At 42.0% G+C, this 24,419-nt stretch overlaps 1 protein-coding gene across 1 annotated transcript; it reads left to right on the top strand.

Annotated features, from left to right (window-relative positions):
- The first annotated feature begins 44 nt into the window (after positions 1–44).
- Positions 45–22,896, top strand: LOC118398377 (ras-related protein Rab-32-like). Its single transcript, XM_035793652.2, has 3 exons — positions 45–396; positions 14,056–14,333; positions 21,627–22,896. The coding sequence occupies exons 1-3, from the start codon at positions 183–185 to the stop codon at positions 21,774–21,776; spliced, it is 642 nt and encodes a 213-aa protein (XP_035649545.1). The 5' UTR covers positions 45–182; the 3' UTR covers positions 21,777–22,896.
- Positions 22,897–24,419: the final 1,523 nt, after the last annotated feature.

The following is a 24,419-nucleotide window of genomic DNA, read 5'->3' as shown; positions in this document are numbered from 1 at the left end:
TATGACTCCGTGTCATATGATGTGTTTTTGAACAAGGGGGGGAGGGAAGTAGAGCATTTTCTATTGTAGTTAGTTACCATATTTCCAAACAGCACAGAAACAGTTTCAGATTGCCTCATCCTGTGAGAGAAAAACAAGGTGTTGAATTTGAAAAAAATCACTGTCATTCGGACTTTCAAACTATGGCGGGCGGATCGGTATCGGAGTGCAAGGAATACTTGTTCAAAGTCCTTGTCATCGGGGAGTTGGGTGTGGGGAAAACCAGCATCATCAAAAGATACGTCCATCAGTTATTTTCCCAACACTACAGAGCGACTATTGGGGTCGATTTTGCGCTCAAAGTTATCAACTGGGACAGCAACACGCTGGTGAGGTTACAACTATGGGATATCGCAGGTAAGATCGATGGATGCACATTTTCTACATATCAAGACTACTGAGATGCTACAAATAGGCTTACCCTATGCTATGCATTGCTTGGTGAAAGTAGCCTGTCCACTTTCTGAAAAGTGCTCGATTGTGGTGACTGCGCAATTCTAGAGGGGAAGCTTTGAATTGCACACGTGTTTACACGACTGCACAGGACTTTTGTAATTATGTATATTTATTAAAATTTTTACATACGTGGGCTTCATACCATGTACACAGGGGCACGTGCATATTTATGTGAAAATACCTGTTTGGTCTGTTTCCCCGGTGTTATGATCAGGGTAACCAACATAAAACAATGTAGGTAATGGGCGGGTCGCTCGATCACCCGCCCTGTGGGGAGTGAGTCTGTCGATAATCGAACGTCAGTCCATTGTCATCTCATTCCCACATCTTGAGTTACAGTTGGTTATGCCAGACCAGAAAGTATGTCCTACTGTCTCTCAATAATAGCCTACAATCTAGTTTGTGGGATGTTTTCCAAACTTAGTCATGCTTGCCAGCACGTGGCTGGTCGGTGATGCAATTTTTTTAAATGAGCATTGTCTTTCTACTACAGCATATTGGATGGCTCATTCATATTCCATTAACATCGATAGGTTAAGGCTACTACATTAATACTCTAATTTTCCATATAACCATCATGAGGTTGCTACAACCTAGCCTATGAATGAAAGTTTACAAAGTAGGTGCAAATTTGAAGAGAAATTTGAGCAATCAAGGTGACAGATCGTGACACATTCAATACAGTTGCACTCTCTTTTCTGCAACTAGCTGATCTAGGGTGTAATCATTAGTCCAACAGTTGCAAATGAGAGTTCCTATTGGACAAATTCAGGTATTTTTATCCCGTTCAGTTTGCTTCCGTTTACTTGATTACACTCAAACACAGTTCACTTTTATAGCAGCCACATACAAACAGCATGATAATTTTGCTCCTTGCATAATTATATCTTGCATCTACGTGCTCTCACCTCTTCCCTTCGCTTGAAGACTGCAGTGCACAACATGTCAGCTGTCTGTGACCAGGCACAAAAACCTTTCCAAGCCAAACCTTCATATCATAACCGCTAACCACTACACAAGTCTACATCGTTGTCACCATATTAGCTAACGTCATAGTCAACATAGCTAATAGAACGAACGCGTTAGTAAACCCACTACAATGTTGCAGTACAGTCAGCAAGCATATTAGCTGTTACACCGGCTGGCCCCAGTGACAATATATTAACAAAACCAAACGCTTACCTTGACTTGGAAGTGTTCCAGTGTTCGATAGCCATAGCCAGCTAGCTAACATAGCATCCCTCTCTGTTTGAGCCAAAATTTGATTGGATTTGTGTTTGCATAGGGTAAACTAGCTAGCTGCATTCACTAGCTACAGTTGAAATCGGAAGTTTACATACACCTTAGCCAAATGCATTTAGACTTAGTTTTTCACAATTGCTGACATTTAATCCTAGTAAAAATTCCCGGTCTTAGGTCAGATAGGATCGCCACTTTTATTTTAAGGATGTGAAATGTCAGAATCATCACATTCCCAGTGGGTCAGAAGTTTACATTCCTCCTGACAGAGCTGGTGTAACTGAGTCAGGTTTGTAGGCCTCCTTGCTCGCACATGCTTTTCCAGTTCTGCCCACAAATTTTCTATAGGATTGAGGTCAGGGCTTTATGATGGCCACTCCAATACCTTGACTTTGTTGTCCTGAAGCCATTTTGCCAAAACTTTGGAAGTATGCTTGGGGTCATTGTCCATTTGGAAGATCCATTTGCGACCTAGCTTTAACTTCCTGACTGATGTCTTGAGATGTTGCTTCAATATTTCCACATCATTTTACTTCCTCATAATGCCATCTATTTTGTGAAGGGCACCATTCCCTCCTGCCTGCAAAGCACCCCCACAACATGATGCTGCCACCCCCGTGCTTCAGGGTTGGGATGGTGTTCTTCGGGTTGCAAGCCTCCCCCTTTTTCCTCCAAACATAACAATGGTCATTATGGCCAAACAGTTCTGTTTTTGTTTCATCAGACCAGAGGACATTTCTCCAAAAAGTACGCAGTCTGGCTTTTTTATGTTGGTTTTGGAGCAGTGGCTTCTTCCTTGCTGAGCGGCCTGTCAGGTGATGTCGATATAGGACTTGTTTTACTGTGCATATAGATACTCTTGTACCTGTTTCCTCCGGCATCTTCACGAGGTCCTTTGCTGTTTTTCTGGTATTGATTTTCATACCAAAGTACGTTCATCTCCAGGAGACAGAACACGTCTCCTTCTTGAGCGGTATGACGGCTGCGTGGTCCCATGGTGTTTATAATTGCGTACTATTGTTTGTACAGATGAACGTGGTACCTTCAGTTGTTTGGAAATTGCTCCCAAGGATGAGCCAGACTTGTGGAGGTCTCCAATTTTTTCTGAGGTCTTGGCTGATTTCTTTTGATTTTCCCATGATGTCAAGCAAAGAGGCACTGAGTTTGAAGGTAGGCCTTGAAATACATCCACAGGTACACCTCCAATTGACTAAAATGTCAATTAGCCTATCAGAAGCTTCTAAAGCCATGACATAATTTTCTGGAATTTTCCAAGCTTTTTAAAGGCTCAGTTAACTAACAGGCTGACTACACCGCTCGTGTTGCAAAATAAATGTAGAAATCTATATTATTCAATTATTGCACCCACACTGCTCGCGCTCACTAACGAGCATCTGCGTTGCCAAGGGCTAAAATAGAAGTCAGTTCTATTTGTGATGCAGATCGCGCTGCAAGTCCACCCATCTCGTCATTGGTTTATAGAAGCAGGTACCCACGTGCCATCTCATTGGTTATACCCACGTGGGTGACGAACGAGGTCAGTGGCCGGTATGCACCTAATTTGCGAAAGTTGCCATTCGCAATATAAAGTCAAGAGAAGAAAAGCCTAGAAGGAGGAGAGATGACTAGAAATTATTTGGTTGAACGTTTTATGTGTGTATTAATTGTCGGAGTAGAGGACCTTGTGCATTTCAGGTAAAATAACAACTCAATGTTTATATCCCAGGACAAATTAGCTAGCAAAAGCAAGCTAGCTAAATTGGATGAATTACCTAGCAAGTGCAAGCTAACTAGCTAAATTGCCATAAATGTTTAATGCTTTTTGACCTGTCCCCAAATTAATGTAATTGGTTCAGAGTTTGTTTTGATATTTTAACCTGCTCGCGTTTGGTGTGGTAGGACAAAATACATTTATGCATGATAGTTTGGTTTGGTTTCTGTGTTAGTGTATGTACACTTCTGACCCACTGGAATTGTGATACAGTGAATTATAAGTGAAATAATCTGTCTGTAAACAAATGTTGGAAAAATTACTTGTCATGCACACAGTAGATGTCCCAACCAACTTGCCAAAACTAGTTTGTTAACAAGAAATTTGTGGAGTGGTTGAAAAACTAGCTTCAATGACTCCAACCTAAGTGTATGTAAACTTCCGACTTCAACTGAGTGAAAGTGAAAGTGAAAAGAATAAATATACTATGAAACATAGCTGGCTATCTCTCTGTTGCTTCTCCTTCATTTTGTAAGACATTAACTTGTCTTTCTCTCTCTTTGAGTCAATTATTTAGTGCTAGCTAGCTTTAGCTTATGCTGCTCCCTTGATTGGGTGGACAATGTGTCAGTTCATTCTACAAGAGCTCTGATGGATAGGTTGGAGGATGTCCTCCGGAAGTTGTCATTATTATTTTGTTAGTTTATGGAAGTGGGTGAGAACCATGAACCATGATGTTTTGTATTCTTGGCAATGTACCCATAGGAGGATGAAAACTTGCTTTCCACTATGGTTTTACCCTATAGAGTGCTGTTGAGGCTACTGTAAAAACATTTTTTTGAGGCTAATCAGTTATTTAACCTCATTAGGGTGTGTGGGACGGTACCGTCCCACCTGGCCAACATCCAGTGAAATTGCAGAGCGCCAAATACAAAAACAGAAATACTCATTATAAAAATGTATGTACCATACAAGTGTTATACATCGGTTTAAAGATGAACTTCTTGTTAATCCAACCATGGTGTCAGATTTCAAAAAGCCTTTACGGCGAAAGCACACCAGCGATTATCTGAGAACAGCGCCCAGCAGACAAATCATTACAAACAGTAACCAGCCAAGTAGAGGAGTTACACAAGTCAGAAATAGTGATAAAATTGATCACTTACCTTTGATCTTCATATGGTGGCACTCACAAGACTCCCATTTACTCAATAAATGTTTGTTTTGTTCGATAAAGTCCCATGTTTAAATCCAAAAACCTCAGTTTTGTTTGCGCGTTATGTTCAGTAATCCACAGGCTCAAACGCAGTCACAACAGGCAGACGAAAAATCCAAATAGTATCCATAAAGTTCGTAGAAATATGTCAAACGATGTTTATAATCAAACCTCCGTTTTTTTTTTTTGCCTAAATAATCAATAAAATTTCAACCGGACAGTAACGTTGTCAATATAAAAGGTAAACAAGAAAGGCGCGCTCTCGGTCTCACGCATGAAAAAGCTTTGGGCCACTGCAGTGTCCACTCATTCAGAGTGCTCTTACTCCCTCATTTTTCAGAATACAAGCCTGAATCAATTTCAAAAGACTGTTGACATCTAGTGAAAGGCATAGGAAGTGCAATGCTTCACGGGAAGCATTCCTTATCATTCATCACCAATATCAACGTTTTATTTAACCTCAGCCTCCTATCAGGACCACTACACAGCTCATATCACATTGTGATCAGATTTATTTTCTCATTCAAAAAATCCTGCTCTCCCTGTCCCTGACAAAAATACTGTAATGATTTCTGCCAACAGGACTCTCAATGAATGGATACATTTAGTATTGGCTTCCAGTATGCGCACATGTGAGTTCTTTTATTAGGCCAAGCAGGAGTACAGGCAGTTGTATGGACACAGTTGACTCCTTATCATACCAGCTGAGAAAGAGACTACAAGTTAGTCATTAGCCAGCAGTTACAGTCAGGGCCTGAGCAAGGGCTCTGTGATTTGGGTCTTAAGAGATTAAAAGGGTTGTGTTTATGTGTGTCTGTGAGGCTTCATATCCCATCATGAGGTTGTGAGATTGGGGTCAGGACATGCACGGTATAACTGTCGTGATTTGAATTTTGTGAAGTATGTTGTGACGTATGTTGAATCCACTATGAATGAGGTTGAATTTGAAGCCAGATATAGGACTAGAGAACTGCAAAACCACTCTGAAAAGCCAAGTCTGACACATTTTGGTGGCAGACAGGCAGAGACCGACAGGACACACCGTTTTCACCAAGACTGTTGAAAGATGACTGCTGATTGATGGTGTTCTCATCACACACTGGTAGTGCTGTGACAGGCCATCGCAACAACCTGCATGTCTGTCACTAGCTCTGATCGGTAACCCAGAGAGGGAGAGAGAGAGATTGGGACAGTGTTGAGATACACACCGACGTGGGTATGGTACAGTGCAGGGGAGTGGGGAGCTATAGGAGGACTTGCTCATTGTAATGGATGAAATGGAACGGAGGGAAACGTGGCTTTCATATGTTGAATGTTTTATACCATTCATTCTATTCCAGCCATTACAATGAGCCCATCCTCCTATAACTCATCCCACCAGCCTCCTCTGGTACAGTGTCTCTCACAGCTGTATTGCACTCTACCAGAGGAGCTGTGAAGGCAAAACACACAAACACACAGTTCCTCATTCACATTTACTGATGTCATTGCTAGAGATGCTGTGAGAGAAAACACACACTCTCACCCCCACAGGGGGATGACACACAATATACACACACCCTCCCACACACAAATACACTCATCATTCACACCTGTACACCAAGTCTGGAGACGGTGAGGATGACAGGGAGTCAGAGAAGAGAAGGAATAATGGAGTGAACCAGACAGAAAGTGAGAGGTGTATTGCCAAGTCATTAAGTCTTTAAAGAGCGATTGAATGCGCCAATTTCGCATGTGTTTTTCTAATATGTGGTTCGATTTGTCACCCATGAGACACAATTACAACAAAGCAAATTTCACTTCCTGAAAATAATCAGAATGAACCTAAGATAAGAAATCTGTCATTAAAATGCGTTTTTGCAGGCGAGGTTTTAGTCACGCCATTTTACATCTAGCTATAATGTTTTTGGTGCTGTATTTCTCAAATAAAACAATGTGTAACGTGTTGTCTTATGCGGTGCTTGATCTGTCAGGAGGTGCCGGAACAAAAAGGGAGCGTGAGAGGGGGGGTTACCTGCGGGGCTGTTAGGTACCGGAACATCTGTATAATAAAGAATTGCATGCATATCATCACATTTCCGTAGTGGCATAGCGCAATAGAGTAGAGGTCTTACAAAAGTTGCACACATGGAGATTTTTTTTTGCAGCCTAGGGCCCGGGAAAAATGTTGCCTTTTTTATAACACATTTCGTGCAATTCTGTGTCATTTTACACGACTGGAGACTTTAGCTGAATCTTTTTTAGTAACGCACAAAGTGATCAAAATGACAGGCTACTTTGACACTGACAAACAGATTCTGAGATCAATAAAAACGACCATGTCTTGAATCCATCAACAGCCTAGGCCTAGGTGTGTGGAGGCACGTATTGTAGGCTACAATATGAGGAGGAAATTATAGTCCTAAAAATGCTTTCCAGTTACATTGACTCAACCAATGATGTGAAACTCTTACCGGCGATGCTGTTCGACTATTTGGAAGTTGATAACATATGTTGGTATTCTACAGACTGATAAGAGAATTCTCTTTTTAGCAGGAGCCCTCTGCTTTCCAACCTATGTTTTCCCATGATTGTATTTGAAATATTGCAAAAGGCCCGTTTCGTCTGAATGCTGTTCACTGACAGATTTGCCGCACGTTCCTGACTGTCGGCTACGCCTTGTGATCGGGCTTAACAATCCACAGCTAGGCATTAAAAAATAAAAGCTATTGATCCTCTGTGGCTAAAATATAGGCCTACTCCTAGTGTGGTATTGTGGATTATTTCTGAACAGACAGCGGTAATTCTATAACTTTGGCACATTTTATTTCAATTTATTAGGGATGCTGCAGAACCTCCAGCACCCGTCCCGCGGCTATGATTCTACGTCAACACATGAAGTGTAACGCTGAGTTGGAGGCTCATGTCTATCAGAGCACAGAGTGGAAGAGAAATCCCAGAAAGTGAATCTCATTCTAGTTCTGTGAGAGACACAGGCATACGTTGGTCCTGAGGCTACAATGTTGCGCAAACCGTCAACTCGGGCCAGCCCAACATGAATCAATTCAGAGTGTCCAGCAGGTTTTCACATTACGTTGTTTGAGGGGGCAGGAGAATTACAGAGGAGGCAAGAGTTAAGACTCTTTTATTTGAATTTTTACAAACGGTGAAGATATTTTTTAAAATTACATGATAGGCACCAGATCGTGGCAAATAGGTTCCGGAAGGAAACAGTCCAAAACTCAAAGGTGCAGGATCTGGCTCAGATTAAGCACTGGTTTTATGAAATCTGATCTGCTGGGCAGGTTGTTCTCACTGTCAGTGTGTCCTGTGGTATGATTGGAGTGCAATCACCGCAGATGTTTATCCTGTATTAGTGGGCATTGTCGAAATCAAAATCCAGTCCTCAAGTCCTGACCAAACTCTTGTATTTAAATCTCACAAAACTAAGTTTTGGAAGATACACTGACTTTATGACCAAAATGTACCTACTTGCACATTTAGTCCATTTTGGCACTGGAATAATTGTTTTTGACTAATATCGATGTCACATATGCCGTTTTCAACGAAAAGTTGGTTCTCGAGTTCAGTTCTTTAAGCCTTTTTAATCATGCAGAATAAGTAGGTGGGCCTGTCCTCATGGCAACGATATGGACCAACCAACGTTGAGGCAATGTCGTCCTTACTCTCCCATAATGATTACCATCTCGGATGGAATGATAGTAATCAGGGCCTTGTAGAAAAATGGATGTACGTTGGAAGTCAGCGTGAGGCCTGGGCCTCGCCCGCCCCCTCTGGCCCAGAATAGCTGCGCTCATCTGGGCTTGTCTGAGCCAGGGACAGGATGATTACAACCATGGGGTGGTAGTGGAGCAAGTAAGCCAGCACCTTTTGCCAAGGATTTAGGCATCCTGAGAGAAGGGCCACCTACCTCAATGTTTCTCTAGAGGGGAAGGTAAGAAAGGAAATCAATAATGGGGGAAGAGGGGGGATAGTCCCTTTTAGAGTATTTGATTATGTGGCAATGTTCATAGTCTTTGTTTTCCTGCTCCTCCTTTGCCACTCACTCTGCATGATGCAAAATTCTATTGGCCCTCGCTGTCTCGTAATGACCACCATATTTACTGTATCTCCGCCAGAGAACCGTTAGGCCAGCATTTGAATGGACTTCTGTTGAGGTTGGTTCACAGCCCCAAGCCTCTTAACAACTGACTGGTGAGACTACCAGTGCCTCCGTTGCCGCTGCCACGGCTAGCTTGGACAGTTTCCATGGTAACCCACCCACAGCTAGCATCTCGACAGAGACCGTAGAGGAAACTCGGGTTGCTTGGGCACAGAATGATGAAGAGTTTCTCTCTTTCTCAGTGTTTCCATCTGTTCTTCCCACTTTCATAGACAACTCCCACAAGGACCATGGGGAAGAGAGATGGACACCCTAACCATTATGTATCTGTAGAAAATATTTCTTTCCCTCTCGGAATAGCAAAAGGCATTTAAAATATATTCAATGAAAGTCATTGGTACTTGGAGTAACATTGCATACGTTTTTTGATTGTGGTCTCACAGGGTCTTAAGCAATACTTCCTATTTTATTTTGCCTGGGGTTTTATATTAATAATGTGGACAGCCAAATTGTAAATGTACTGGAATTCCCTAATGATCGTCTCTCCTCCCTGTTTGTTTTTGTAAATATTCTAGTTTTACATACTTGGCATTCCACGACAGGCAGTGATTAGAAAACGATATGACAATCTCACACACAAAAACGAACCATGTTTACCAGTAAATGGCCAACCTGTCTTGACTCCTTATTGTCATTTGGGGCGGCAGGGTAGCTTAGTGGTTAGAGTGTTGGACTAGTAACCGAAAGGTTGCAAGTTCAAATCCCCGAGCTGACAAGGTCGCTCTGCCCCTGAACAGGCAGTTAACCCACTGTTCCTAGGCCGTCATTGAAAATAAGAATTTGTTCTTAACTAACTTGCCTAGTTAAATAAAGGTTAAAAAAAATATAAAAAAATACAGTCTCCGGCTCATCATTGTAGCCTGCACCGTGAGACACTCATACCCTTCGTCGGAATGCTAGCTTACAGAATTTCTCAACGACAGCACATGACTCGTATTTCTTCCCATAAGCTCACTGTGTTATCATGTTCTCCCTTAACAATGTTGAATCGCTGCCTATATCGAGGATGTGCCATTGGGGGTTAGACCTTTTTTCAAGACTGCCTTGGAGGTTACAGTAGAATAGATAACAAGCCGTCTGTTGTCTAACCATTGAACCTCATCATGGCTCTAATGGCCGTAACATCTCAGCACAAACCACAATCATCACGATGCTGTACACGTGCCTGTGTGTGTGTGCGTGTGTGTGTGTGTACTGGGATAATTGATCCATTTAATCAATCTCTATGGCTATGTATACACGTCTTTTTTTTTCTTCACTAATTGGTATTTTGACCATTCAAATCAGCTCTGAAAAATATCTCATGTGAAAAGATCTGATGTGTTTGGTCAAAAGACAGATTAGCGGGAAAAATATCAGAATTGAGAAAGAAGCGTTTCGACTCATTCTGTTTCCCCTCGGAAGGTGAGGGCTACTCCTACAGCATAGCGACGCTTACTTATCAATCACACACCATCTGAGTGGCACTGAATATTCAGCCCAAAGCTCACAATCTTATTTTAGGATGTCAGTGAAGAGATCAATTTCCAATGGCTTCCAATACATTGGAGCTTATTATGTCTACAGGTGAAATCATTGGCTAACACAACCTAATAGCCTAGCTACTTATTAGTTTCATTACCACAAGGATGCTCCTATCCAGAGTAACTCCAGAATTCATGTCATTGTCAACATAACCAGTACAAATAGCTGACATTTTGAAAATATCAGAGCACTTGTTGTGTCAATATTTGACTCCATTGACTACCCAGTTCATTCGATTCTTACTGGAAAACATTTCCCCGCAAACGTCAGCCTGAGCCTGAGCCTTAAGTGTTTCTGTGTGGAACCTGTTTATTGAAATCCAAGAAATATGCCTGGAGAACATTTTTAAAGTGAGGTTCTTTTTTCTGGGTTTTTATTTCTTCTAAGACTTCTTCTAATGAATCTCTGGGCACCAAAAGGCCTGGAAATGAAAGCCTTATTTCAACCGATCGTCTCTCCTTCCTACTGTGCCGTGTCCCCAGTGAGTTCACCTGGGGTTAAACAGACTAAATTTAGACCCTCAATTATGAGCAATTACTGAGCAGGTCTGTAGGCTCCTCAGTGTATTCACTCCCTCGCTGACACCCGCACTGCAACGCGCTGCTCAGTTTCCATACATGGCTGGGTGAAGTACCTATAATGAAGTAAAACTTCAGGGGGGAAAACTGCCATCACAGTTCCTGAAATTGCTCTCTGTATTCCGTGTTCAACTTGGCTGCAGTGTATACTAGGTGCTGTAATGTGAGGTGAGCTACTCCTAACTAGTTCTCTTTAATTGGATGAAGTGTGCTATAACAACATCCATTTATTTTGTGAGGAACTGAAACCCTTTCAGTGGAAAACGGAAGTCTAGAAGCCTGGCTGGCTGGGTGTGATCCCAGCCAGGGGTCCTCCCATTGAACCCCCGACCTAAAGATTCACCTTAGCGCCTCAGCGAACAATCACTCACTGGTTGATTGACCTCAGCAGTCTTGAAGGTTCAATAAACTCTTGTCCTGGGAATTATTTTTGGAAGATGGGGCTCCACCAGAATCTGGTTCCTCTCAAGGTTTTGTCCAGTGCTCATTACTGTAATTCAATGGACCTTTCAGGGAAATGTAAAATTGTTAGGGTCAATTGTGTTGGAATTTTCCCACCAGATTGCAAGACATACAGATGAAATGCTTTAAAGCATGATATCCATTCTATTTAACTTGTCAAATAGAATTTGCAGTTTTAGTTGTATTTGAGGTAGAGGTCGACCGATTAATCGTAATGGCCGATTAATTAGGGACGATTTCAAGTTTTCATAACAATCGGAAATCAGTATTTCTGGATGCAATTTTTATTTTATTTTTTTATTTTAATTTTTCCTTTTACACCTTTATTTAACTAGGCAAGTCAGTTAAGAACACATTCTTATTTTCAATGACTGCCTTGTTCAGGGGCAGAACAACATTTTTTTCCTTGTCAGCTCAGGGATTCAATCTTGCATCCTTACAGTTAACTAGTCCAACGCTCTAACCACCTGCCTCACGAGGAGCCTGCCTGTTACGCGAATGCTGTAAGAAGCCACGGTAAGTTGCTAGCTAGCATTAAACTTATCTTCTAAAAATACAATCAATCAATCAATCATAATCACTAGTTATAACTACACATGGTTGATGATATTACTAGTTTATCTAGCGTGTCCTGCGTTGCATATAATCGATGCGGTGCGCATTCGCGAAAAAAGGACTGTCGTTGCTCCAACGTGTACCTAACCATAAACATCAATGCCTTTCTTAAAATCAATACACAGAAGTATATATTTTGAAACCTGCATATTTAGCTAAAAGAAATCCAGGTTAGCAGGCAATATTAACCAGGTGAAATTGTGTCACTTCTCTTGCGTTCATTGCACGCAGAGTGTGTTGTTTTTGTCGAACTGCTTTGCTTTATCTTGGCCAGGTCGCAGTTGTAAATGAAGACCGTTGATTTCAAAGTTTAACAAACCGTACAACTCTATGCACAAGGACTTAACAACAATTTACACAGAACATTTTACAAAAACATATCTATTAGAATGCTGAGTTTGGTAATAGAGTTTTGGTAACATCTCCCTCAGTTTTTTGTCTCGTTTTCCAAAAACACCACGATGTATGCAGAAAGAATGAGGGCTCAGCTATGATATGACACATCCACTTTGAAATAATCTCTTGGTTATTGAACTACAGTAAGTGGGTGGATTTACACCCGGTAACGGAATTTCATCATGGGTCCCTGAACTGTCCTACCCAGAAAATAATATGAATGTCATTCTCTTCATGGTGATGTAACCTAAATAGGTACACAAAGGTATAAATGTACAATATCCTCCTTTGCATCTTTGGGTATTATTCTATTATTCTAATCACGGGCTATTATTCTAATGAGCTCTGACCCCAAACAAGAACAAATTTTGTTGGACCGGACCAAATCTGAACCTAGCATAGAGTTCTATGTTTCAGAAGTTTGGGCATCAAAGTACATTGTAGTATACTCAACTCTAGTGTCCTCTACTATATACTGAACTCTACATTTACTCTGTTTTTGTACTGTAATGAACTATACTCTACTTTTCTGTGCTATACTCTACTGTGCTGTACTGCGCTGTCCAAACTTGTGAACCCAACTGTGGTTTGTGACGACTATAATTTCCCATTCTAGACAATTCAATTGCCGAAATTCCGTTTTTGGGATGGGGGATTCCGTTATCGATTTGGTAACAACATTTTTAATTGATGCCGGCACCCCAGATCCCAGTGGTAATTCCCCTTGCTTTGACTTCAAAGCAGCACTCGAGATTTCTAGAGAGAATGGGTTCATTATCGAGGAGGCAGATATCTTTCTAGGCTTGTCTTCTTGGATTAGAGTGAGGAAAAAGTGGGTCAAGATCCGTTTTCATCATATTTCCCCACAATGAAGGGGAAAATACCACTCTTACACTCTAAATGATGCATTAAGACTATTAAAACTTCTCTTTGACTGAGAGACTTTTGCCTTTGTGAAACACTGTTGAGAACCCTCACTCAGTTTGATATCCACGTCTAAATCATTATTGGTAAACGGGGCTAATTCTCCCCAAACTGGCACCTTTTAATGTGAGTCTGGTGAGATATTTATTGGAGTAATATCGGAGGTGGTCTCTTTGACTGAGAGACTTTTGCCTTTGTGAAACACTGTTGAGAACCCTCACTCAGTTTGATATCCACGTCTAAATCATTATTGGTAAACGGGGCTAATTCTCCCCAAACTGGCACCTTTTAATGTGAGTCTGGTGAGATATTTATTGGAGTAATATCGGAGGTGGTCCTTGTTGCGTGCTCACTGCCCTGGCTTATAGGACCAGTGGAATATCCTCTCACAGGTTTGCCTGTGTGAGTACGGAGGGAACAGGCCCTGCTTTGATGTCGCATTAGCAACACTCAAAGGCTTACTTGCTGTCATCCCTATCCTATAGGCCTACTTCAATGTTTTGTACATCAAGATGTGTTGTTTTTCCTTGGACCCTGGCTGATGTGTTATTTTGGGGCAGTAGCTGAATATCTACATTGTGTACATTGTCTACATTGTGTACATCACTCATTGAGCATTTAAACCAACAGCCTTCTGTTTACTAACTCCATAAATACTACTAGACCTACAAGGTTGCATTGTGTACTGTACCATTGAGTTACTGATCACATTCCTTTCATGTCCCCCATTCAGGCCAGGAGCGATTCGGGAACATGACACGGGTGTACTACAAGGAGGCGGTGGGGGCATTCGTGGTGTTTGACGTGACGAGGGGCTCCACTTTCGAGGCAGTGTCCAAATGGAAGCACGACTTGGATAGCAAGGTGAAACTGGCCAATGGGAGCCCTATACCCTCGGTGCTGCTTGCCAATAAGTGTGATCAGAAGAAAGAGAGCTCCAAAAACACTTCCCTCATGGACAACTTCTGTAAAGAGACTGGCTTCCTGGGCTGGTTTGAGACCTCGGCCATGGTGAGAGAGAGACAGACACACACACACACACACACATACACTAGGCCTACACCATAAGAGTATAACAGCGTGTTGCTGTTTTGCTATTCGCTCTCCCCTAATCATAAAGCATTAGCGACAACCACACTACAGATAATAGTATAGTTAGTGTGTGCATTAGGCTTTTGTATTCAGCTTGAACTGAAGGTAAATGTAGGTTTTTGTTTGTAAAGTTGGTTCCTAATGTTTTACAGGTTGCTTTTCAGTAAATAATAAATAAAACACAATTGTCAACAAACAATGACAAACATTTGACTCAGATCAGCTCAGAAGTAGCACATTGCCCATTTTATGCCACGTGTTTAAGATGGCTGACATAGCTCAGCGTATTAAGGGTAAACCGGTGCATTCAGGTCGAGTTGCATGGTCGATTCACCACGGCTTGCCGATTATCTTTAAATCACGTTTCACACACACGTTACATTCTGTTTTTTTTGTTGCTCCACGTCAAACAGATGAATAGATTTAATGAATGGAAATCAAAAGGAGGGCAGAAATAGCATGAACGGGTAATGTAATAAAAGTGAAGGCCTGACTTGGGGGAGTTAAATCAGAACTTTAGTTAGCAGTGCTCCTCGTGCTGCGAAATCTAATTATTTGTGCTGTGTTGTTACAAAGAGCAGAGTGGGAAAACACAAGCATATCCCTCTGTCACTCGGAGCACTATTAGTTAGGTCAGAGAGGGGCATGCTCGTCAAGCAATTCCAGCCAGGGTCGCAATCACAACGATAACGGCTGCGGTCTTCATTTCCATTCCAAGATCTGTTAAATGCCTTCAATTGAATGCTTATCCTCATCTGAAAACTATCTCTGCTTTGTTTACAGGCTCTTTTGTTGAACAGTTTTGAGCTTTTATTGGAGTATGTTCAGTGAGGTCTTTAGCGAGAAATTCAGAATGACATTTATAATATTAAGGATCATAGCCGCGGGGAGTAGTTTGGAAGTGGGGTGCTGCGAATATTCACATTTTTTTTTAAAGGGGGGTGGATTTGCCAGCGCTGCAGACTGCTATATCAGTCCATTTATACCGGACAATTAAAAAATAATAATAATAATAAAAAAATGTTTTACCCCTTTTTCCTCCCCAATTTCGTGGTATCCAATTGTTGTAGTAGCTACTATCTTGTCTCATCGCTACAACTCCCGTACGGGCTCGGGAGAGACGAAGGTTGAAAGTCATGCGTCCTCCGATACACAACCCAAGCAGCTGTACTGCTTCTTAACACCGCGCGCATCCAACCCGGAAGCCACAGGAGCGCCCGGCCCGCCACAGGAGTCGCTGGTGCGCGATGAGACAAGTATATTCCTACCGACCAAGCCCTCCCTAACCCGGACGACGCTAGGCCAATTGTGCGTCGCCCCACGGACCTCCCGGTCGCGGCCGGTTACGACAGAGCCTGGGACTCTGATGGCACAGCTGGCGCTGCAATACAGCGCCCTTAACCACTGCGCCACCCGGGAGGACTATTAAAGGCCCAGTGCACTACTTCTGTTTTTTGTTTTTTTCAAAATCAGAATAATAATACAAAATATTTATTTTTTGGTATTCCGATTTTTCAGGCATCACCCTTACCTCCTGCGGCACTGGGTCTCGTTTAGGTGGTAGTTATGTTTCATAGAGAGACGTGTGGAGACACCACAGGAATATGTATTACAATATGTATGCACTAGAGTTTACCCCATATTAGTGGACTGATCGATTGTTGGGTCGATAGGCTGTTGGTCGACCCCATCTAAATTACGTCTATAATCAATAGCCCAACTATTAAATGGCCCTGGCTTTATAAGTCATCCATATATACAGTTGAAGTCTGAAGTTTACATTCACAATAGCCAAATACATTTCAACTCAGTTTTTCACAATTCCATTTAATCCTAGTAAAAATCTTAGGTCAGTTAGGATCACCACTTTATTTGAAGAATGTGAAACGTCAAAATAATTGTAGAGAGAATGATTTATTTTATTTCTTTCATCACATTCCCAGTGGGTCAGAAGTTTACATACACTCAATTAGTATTTGGTAGCATTGCCGTTAAATTGTTTAATTTGGGTCAAACATTTCGGGTAGCCTTCCACAAGCTTCCCACAATAAGTTGGGTGAATTTTGGCCAATTCCTCCAGACAGAGCTGGTGTAACTGAGTCAGGTTTGTATGCCTCCTTCCTCGCACATGCTTTTTCAGTTCTGCCCACAGATTTTCTATGGGATTGAGGTCAGGGCTTTGGAAGTATGCTTGGGGTCATTGTCTATTTGGAAGACCCATTTGCGACCAAGCTTTAACTTCCTGACTGATGTCTTGAGATGTTGCTATATATCCACATAATTTTACTTCCTCATGATGCCATCTATTTTGTGAAGTGCAACAGTCTCTCCTGCAGCAAAGCACCCCCACAACATGATGCTGCCACCCCCGTGCTTCACGGTTGGGATAGGGTTCTTCGGCTTGCAAGCCTCCCCCTTTTTCCTCCAAACATAACGATGGTCATTATGGCCAAACAGTTCTATTTTTGTTTCATCAGACCAGAGGACATTTCTCCAAAAAGTATGATATTTGTCCCCATGTGCAGTTGCAAACCATAGTCTAGCTTTTTTGTGTCGGTTTTGGAGTAGTGGCTTCTTCCTTGCTGAGCGGCCTTTCAGGTTATGTCTATATAGGACTCGTTTTACTGTGGATATAGATGTTTTCTCCAGCATCTTCACAAGGTACTTTGCTGTATGACATCTGCGTGATCCCATGGTGTTTGTACTTGCGTACTATTGTTTGTACAGATGAACGTGGTACCTTCAGCGTTTGGAAATTGCTCCCAAGGATGAACCAGACTTTTTTTTCCTGAGGTCTTTGATTTTCCCATGATGTCAAGCAAAGAGGCACTGAGTTTGAAGGTAGGTCTTGAAGTACATCCACAGGTACACCTACATCTGACTCAAATGATGTCAGTTAGCCTACAGTAGCTTCTAAAGCCATGACATAATTTTCTGGAATTTTCCAAGCTGTTTAAAGGCACAGTCAACTTAGTGTATGTAAACTTCTGACCCACTGGAATTGTGATACAGTGAAATAATCTGTCTGTAAACAATTGTTGGAAAAGTACTTGTGTCATGCACACAGTAGATGTCCCAACTGACTTTCCAAAACGATAGTTTGTTCACAAGAAATTTGTGGAGTGGTTGAAAAACGATGTTAATGACTCCAACCTAAGTGCATGTAAACTAAACTTCCGAGCTTCAACTGTGTGTATATATATATATATAATTATTTTTCTTCGTTAGAACAGACTCTCTGGTACACATATTTAATAAGCACTTGCTGTGGTGCTTTCTCGCTGCATTTGGGAGAAGAGCGAGACAATGTCCACCACTCCCACATGCACTCACTGTGTGACCATCGCGCTGTTACCAGTGAGTCATTTGTGTGTCTTAATTATTTAATCAAACAGTGTGCATAAAGAATCAGACAAGCTCAGTGCATATTTAGTTGATTTTTTTTAAACACAGGGTGTATCTGTCTATATATGGAAAAATATGTTTAAACATTTGGTCGATTGGTCAAAAGAACAGGATGAATTTCAGTCGACCAATTTAATTTTTAGTCTGGGAAAGTCCTAGTATGCACAAACACACACTGTGTGAGTATTGTGTGTGTGGAAATTGCTCCCGATCTATGTGAAAATGAGGTCAATGGGGCCCTGTTGTCATGAAGCTGTGGACTGTGTGTGTGCCTCAGTTCACCGGGAGTTCTTTAAGTTTCTGCTTGTCACCGCAATTCTGATGCCACCTCTAGTCCCTGCGGAAATTACAGTTAGCTCTCACTTGTGATCTCCTGTAGTGTCCATGTCCACACACTAGCACCATTCACTCAATGTGTTTGGGCAAGTTATGTTTAAACAGTTGAGAGTTTTGGTTGGATAATGGCACACTCACCCACATCTCAGTGACATCCCCGTTCCCCAGCCCATGGAAAGCTCACAGGTATACCCTTTAGAACCCCACACACTCAGTGTCCCGATCAGCTTTGAGGTTATGACGCCCACAGCGTTTCCCAGCTCTAATCCTGTGCTGTTAGACCTGTTGGTGCTTAGACATGTCCTTTGATTGATTATAGCTGAAGTGTGCCACTAGAAACCAAAGTGTGGCAGTTATCTGTGCGTTGCAGAATCAAGAGATAATCCACCCTCATACATATACATTCATTACACAGTAGGCTATCGTGTGCTGAATCATGGGGCACAATCCATATAGTTGCAACACCTTGACGGTCACATATTGAAGTACTGTAGAAGGTTCCCTGCTTTGAAAACTTGATTTCATTTGACATTATTGTGATTTAGCAGACACTCTTTTCCAGAGCGACTTGAGTGGATACATTTTCATACTGGTCCCCCTTGGGAATCAAACCCACATTGCAAGGACCATGCTCTACCAACTGAGCTACATGGGATTTCCTGTGTTATTTCTTCTAGGATAACCTCATAACCTACATTGCGAGAAATACTTTATATATGTCTGTTTAGAGCCTTGAGGTGTGTGTGTGTGTGTGTGTGTGTGTGTGTGTGTGTGTGTGTGTGTGTGTGTGTGTGTGTGTGTGTGTGTGTGTGTTCTGTGGGATTGTATGCAGTGAGCACTTCTAACAGTTGAACAGAATGGCAAACATGAGCCTCCAGGGAATCTCAGGCTTCGTGAAATACAAAATGTCCCTGCTGCTGAATTCCCTTTTCTGTCATCATTTGCAGCTGTGCATAAGTATGTGTGTGTGAGTTCATGTGAGTGACAGGTGTGCCAGTACCCAGCATGCACCAGCACATGTTCCTGAGATAAATGACTCCATTAGAGGCTGTAACTCAGATGGTTGGCATGGAGCTGTGTGTGTGTGGGCGCAAGTACGACATGTGTGTTTTATAGACATGTCTGTTTTAATTTGTGCTGAACCACTAGGGCTGGGCAGTATACTGTATTTTACGATCTATCGATATTGATGCACGGACGAGTTTGGGTTTTTACATGGCCTATATATACAGTGGAGCCTGTAATTTTCATCATAGGTACACTTCAACTATGACAGACAAAATGAGAGAAAAAATCCAGAAAATCACATTGTAGGATTGTTAATGAATTTATTTGCAAATTATGTTGTAAAATAAGTATTTGGTCAATAACAAAAGTTGATCTCAATACTTTGTCATTGCCAACAAAGGGTATATAACAGAGGTCAAACGTTTTCTGGAAGTCTTCACAAGGTTTTCACACACTGTTGCTGGTATTTTGGCCCATTCCTCCATGCAGATCTCCTCTAGAGCAGTGATGTTTTGGGGCTGTTGCTGGGCAACACGGACTTTCAACTCCCTCCAAAGATTTTCTATAGGGTTGAGATCTGGAGACTGGCTAGGCCACTCCAGGACCTTGAAATGCTTCTTACGAAGCCACTCCTTCGTTGCCCGGGCGGTGTGTTTGGGATCATTGTCATGCTGAAAGACCCAGCCACGTTTCATCTTCAATGCCCTTGCTGATGGAAGGAGGTAGATTATCAGTGGTCTTGTATGTCTTCCATTTCCTAATAATTGCTCCCAGAGTTGATTTCTTCAAACCAAGCTGCTTACCTATTGCAGATTCAGTCTTCCCAGCCTGGTGCAGGTCTACAATGTTGTTTCTGCTGTCCTTTGACAGCTCTTTGGTCTTGGCCATAGTGGAGTTTGGAGTGTGACTGTTTGAGGTTGTGGACAGGTGTCTTTTATACTGATAACAAGTTCAAACAGGTGCCATTAATACAGGTAATGAGTGGAGGACAGAGGAGCCTCGTAAAGAAGAAGTTACAGGTGTGTGAGAGCCAGATATCTTGCTTGTTTGTAGGTGACCAAATACTTATTTTCCACCATAATTTGCAAATAAATTCATTACAAATCCTACAATGTGATTTTCTGGATTTTTTTTCTCATTTTGTCACAACTCCTCCCTGGACGCTGGGCCATGTGGACTCCAATGTTTCCAATGTTTCCCACAGTTGTGTCTAGTTGGATGTCCTATGGGTGGTGGACCATTCTTGATAGACACGGGAAACTGTTGTGTAAAAAACCCAGCAGCGTTGCAGTTCTTAACACAAACCGGTGTGCCTGGCTCCTACTACCATACCCCATTCAAAGGCACTTAAATATTTTGTCTTGCCCGTTCACACTCTGAATGCCACTCAATTGTATCAAGACTTAAAAATCCTTCTTTAACCCGTCTCCTTCCATTCATCAACACTGATTTTGAAGTTGATTTAAAATGTGACATCATTAAGGGATGATGGCTTTCACCTGGATTCACCTGGTCAGTCTCATGGTAAGAGCAGGTGTTCATAATGTTTTGTACACTGTGTATGTAGGCCTATCCATTCCTTGAGAGAAACACTGTCTGCTGATTTGGATTGGACTTTAATTGGATTTAGATTTCCTTATTTGTTCACACACCAGATTCCTCCCATGCCATAAGTCTGATGTAGCCTACAGCTGTTTGCTGTGGAAGTGATGACCTCTCATCACAACACAAAGAGAAGTTTATTCTCAAATAGTATTTTAGTTGAAATCTCATCTGCATTCATAATTGGACTTTGTGTTTGATGCCATGCTCCATCATATTTGACCCTTCATTCCTGTTTGATGCAGCTTTGATACACTTGTTGTCCAGTCGTACACTCACCCTGAGTTTCACTGCTCCCAAGGTGCCCTGGCCGTTTCTCTGAAGTGTCACTTTGTGAATGTCTTAGCAGCAGTCGAGGCCTGGAGAAGACGCATTAATATTCATAACCCCTCCAAAAGGAGGGATGACAGCTTTGTGCTGTGCTGCACTTGGCTGCTGAGGTGCGAAATGACAAAATGAGTGATGGCTGCTGTTTTCAAGGCCCGCTCTCTGATGCCACTCAGCTGTCTATATGAAGTAGTCTAAAGAGCTGTAGCAGAGTCATGAAAGAATATTAGCCAGACTGCTAATGTTGGAAGCCTAGTCACGGGCCATGGCTATAGGAAAGGTCCTCTTGAGTTGACAACTGAGGATAACACAACCTCTGGTGCTTGCATAGAAGAGAGAGGTGGATGAAATACCAGTGGGTTATCTTTTTTTATAGACTATTGTTCTGTGTGACAAATGGAATGTGCCCAGACCTGTTTCACCAATGTTGCTCCTCATTAGTTAACTGCCTAAACCAATATCCTCAGCAACTGTATTCATATTGAATTGATGTGACCTTTAACCTTAAGCCTGTTGTTGTTTCACCTTTTCCAGGACAACATCAACGTGGACGAGGCAGCTCGGTTCCTGGTGGAGAACATCCTGCTGAATGACAAGGGCCTGCCATACGAGGAGAGCAACGGGGACCCCATCAAGCTTGACCAGGAGACGGTGGCTGCTGAGAGCAAGCCAGGCTGCTGCTAGCTCTGAGGACTCCTACTGCATCCACCATTCAACCTCCTCCCACTGGATCAATCAATCAATCAATCAATCAAATTAATTTATAAAGCCCTTTTTACATCTGCCGATGTCACAAAGTGCTATACAGAAACCCAGCCTAAAACCCCAAACATCAAGCAATGCAGATGTAGAAGCACGGTGGCTAGAAAAAACGCCCTAGAATGGAATGAACCTAGAAAGAAACCTAGTGAGGAACCATGCTCTGAGGGGTGACCAGTCCTCGTCTGGCCGTGCCGGGTCGAGATTATAACAGGGTAGCACCTCAGGCCAGCACACACAGAGGGCCTAGAAGTCAAGGACTGGGTCTCCTAGCCCCACCCCTACCCTATGTCCATTAACCCTGGACCGCCTCAACACCCTTCCAAACCTTAGCCGCCGTCTTCTGTATCTACCATCACACCGGGCTGCTGTTCCGGAAGGGAGTGACCCTGAACCCCATATCCCACCCCAAACTGTCGTTACACTGGACCCATGCCCCCTGTCCAATGACCCTGCGGAAGGGCTACTGTCCAGGGAGTGGGTCTCGTCACACCCTAGCTCACTGACAATTATGCATGCAACTGTATGGTTTCATAATGGTGCCACGAGTTCTCTTTTTTTTCATCGTTTTTGCTGAAGGCCTGAACAAAGGTGGGACTAAGGATGTACCATAAATAAATGTGTGTTTTTATCATGATGATCTGTGGAATATCTTCCAGTGTTCTTCTAGGCAATGCTAGTCACACACAGACAACAACAAAACATAAATTTATCTTGAAAGAAAGAACAAATAGAAGGAAGGTGCCATTGGAACTCAGAGAGAAATCCCTGAGAGACTTGATGTCTCAGTAATAGTACGAAAGAGTACATCTAAGATGTTTTTTTTTTTTTTTTACATTTGTGTTTGATCATGTACTGTACAATTCCTGGTGAGGTACATCAGGCGAGGGAGGGAACCCTCCCACTACCCAAGCAGTTGAGAATCCTAGGCAAGTGTAAATCATTTTTTTAAACACTGTGTGGGGTCTATTAAGTTTACGTGTGAAAATATACTTTGAAACTACTACAAAAACCAAAAAATAATAAACATTTTTAATTGATAATAGTTTGTTGTCTTGGCTTAATTCTTTATTAGTGACACAATTGAATTGTCTGTATTGGGTGGAATTGAAAGAATGTGTGTGTGTGTGTGTGTGTTTGTGTCACATTTTAGTCATTTAGCAGACGCGTTTATCATGAGCATTTTACAGGAGTAATTAGGGTTAAGTGCCTTGGAGGTGATCCCTGAGGCTCAACATGTGAGGAGAAACTGAAAATGCGATCAGAGAAATGGGAATTCACATTATGAAAGGTTTCACATAATTCCTTGGGTTATTGATGTGTATCAGGCATGACCATGCTGTACCACTTAGGGGAGGCTGTGTGTGTGATAGTCATCAGACTATTCTGCAGCTCATGCTCTCCCATGCCCCCATTATTGCCGGAGAAGAAACCAACGTCACACTAGCCTCCAGGACACACACTCATGTCGACTATTGCAGCAATGTCTACTACTGCCTATTCATTTTGTCTCTACTGACTTCATTTTGACTGAAGTAAGAGGAAGTATGCCTATGCAATTTGATCCATTGGTGCCAGTTTAACAGAACTAAGCTGCTGAAATAAAGTGGACGTTTATAAAGAAAGCTGAATGTAATTAAATAATTTGTCTGCCATTAAAAATCATAAATGGCTTAATGATTAGTATGAATCGAAAAATCACTTAAAGTCAAAAGGTTTGACGGCAATACCATATCAAATTCAAGTCAGTTGGGAACAGGTTTTTGATGCCCAGTGCAGACTCTGTCACGAGGAAACAGAATCAATAGAACAGTCAGCCCAGTGCAGACTCTGCCACGAGGAAACAGAATCAATAGAACAGTCAGCCCAGTGCAGACTCTGCCACGATGAAACAGAATCAATAGAACAGTCAGCCCTGTGCAGACTCTGCCACGAGGAAACAGAATCAATAGAACAGTCAGCCCATTGCAGACTCTGCCATGAGGAAACAGAATCAATAGAACAGTCAGCCCAGTGCAGACTCTGCCACGATGAAACAGAATCAATAGAACAGTCAGCCCTGTGCAGACTCTGCCACGAGGAAACAGAATCAATAGAACAGTCACTTTTGGAGTCAGGTCCAGGAATGGTTGTTACGTCATAATATCAGGGTTCAGATGGACCTGCAAAAACACTGAAAATCTGATCACTGGATCTGAAAAAAAACCATGATAATTCAATAGAAAAATATAATTATTCTCTTGGATAAATTATTTATTTTTAGGGCAATATTGGTAGAAATGTTACAAATAGGCAGGTTCAGGACCATTGTAAGACATCATAGTCTGCTAAATGACTTAAATGTAATGTAAATGTAAATCATAGTAAAATTGAGGGTTGTATTGCAAAAGGAAATAGCAAAATAGCAATATACTGGGAAAGTGGGGTTAATGTGTGGTCATCGGAGGGTAGGAGTTATGGGGAATGAATGGTTTATTGGTCTCCCTGGGTGAAAATCTAGTACAGTACCTAAAGAAAGAATAAATTGGGAATATATTATTTAACTGCAGTTAATGTAGATGTGAGTGA

The sequence above is a fragment of the Oncorhynchus keta genome, chromosome 19 (genome assembly GCF_023373465.1).
Source record: "Oncorhynchus keta strain PuntledgeMale-10-30-2019 chromosome 19, Oket_V2, whole genome shotgun sequence".
Classification (NCBI taxonomy): Eukaryota; Metazoa; Chordata; class Actinopteri; order Salmoniformes; family Salmonidae; genus Oncorhynchus; species Oncorhynchus keta.
This window is presented reverse-complemented; position numbering and strand designations above follow the sequence as displayed.

Excerpts from the sequence above, each read along its gene's own strand:
- LOC118398377 (XM_035793652.2), top strand. The coding sequence starts at position 183 with ATGGCGGGCGGATCGGTATCGGAGTGCAAGGAATACTTGTTCAAAGTC. Across the intron at positions 397-14,055 it reads ACAACTATGGGATATCGCAG|GCCAGGAGCGATTCGGGAAC; the intron begins GTAAGATCGATG and ends TCCCCCATTCAG. Across the intron at positions 14,334-21,626 it reads GGTTTGAGACCTCGGCCATG|GACAACATCAACGTGGACGA; the intron begins GTGAGAGAGAGA and ends CACCTTTTCCAG.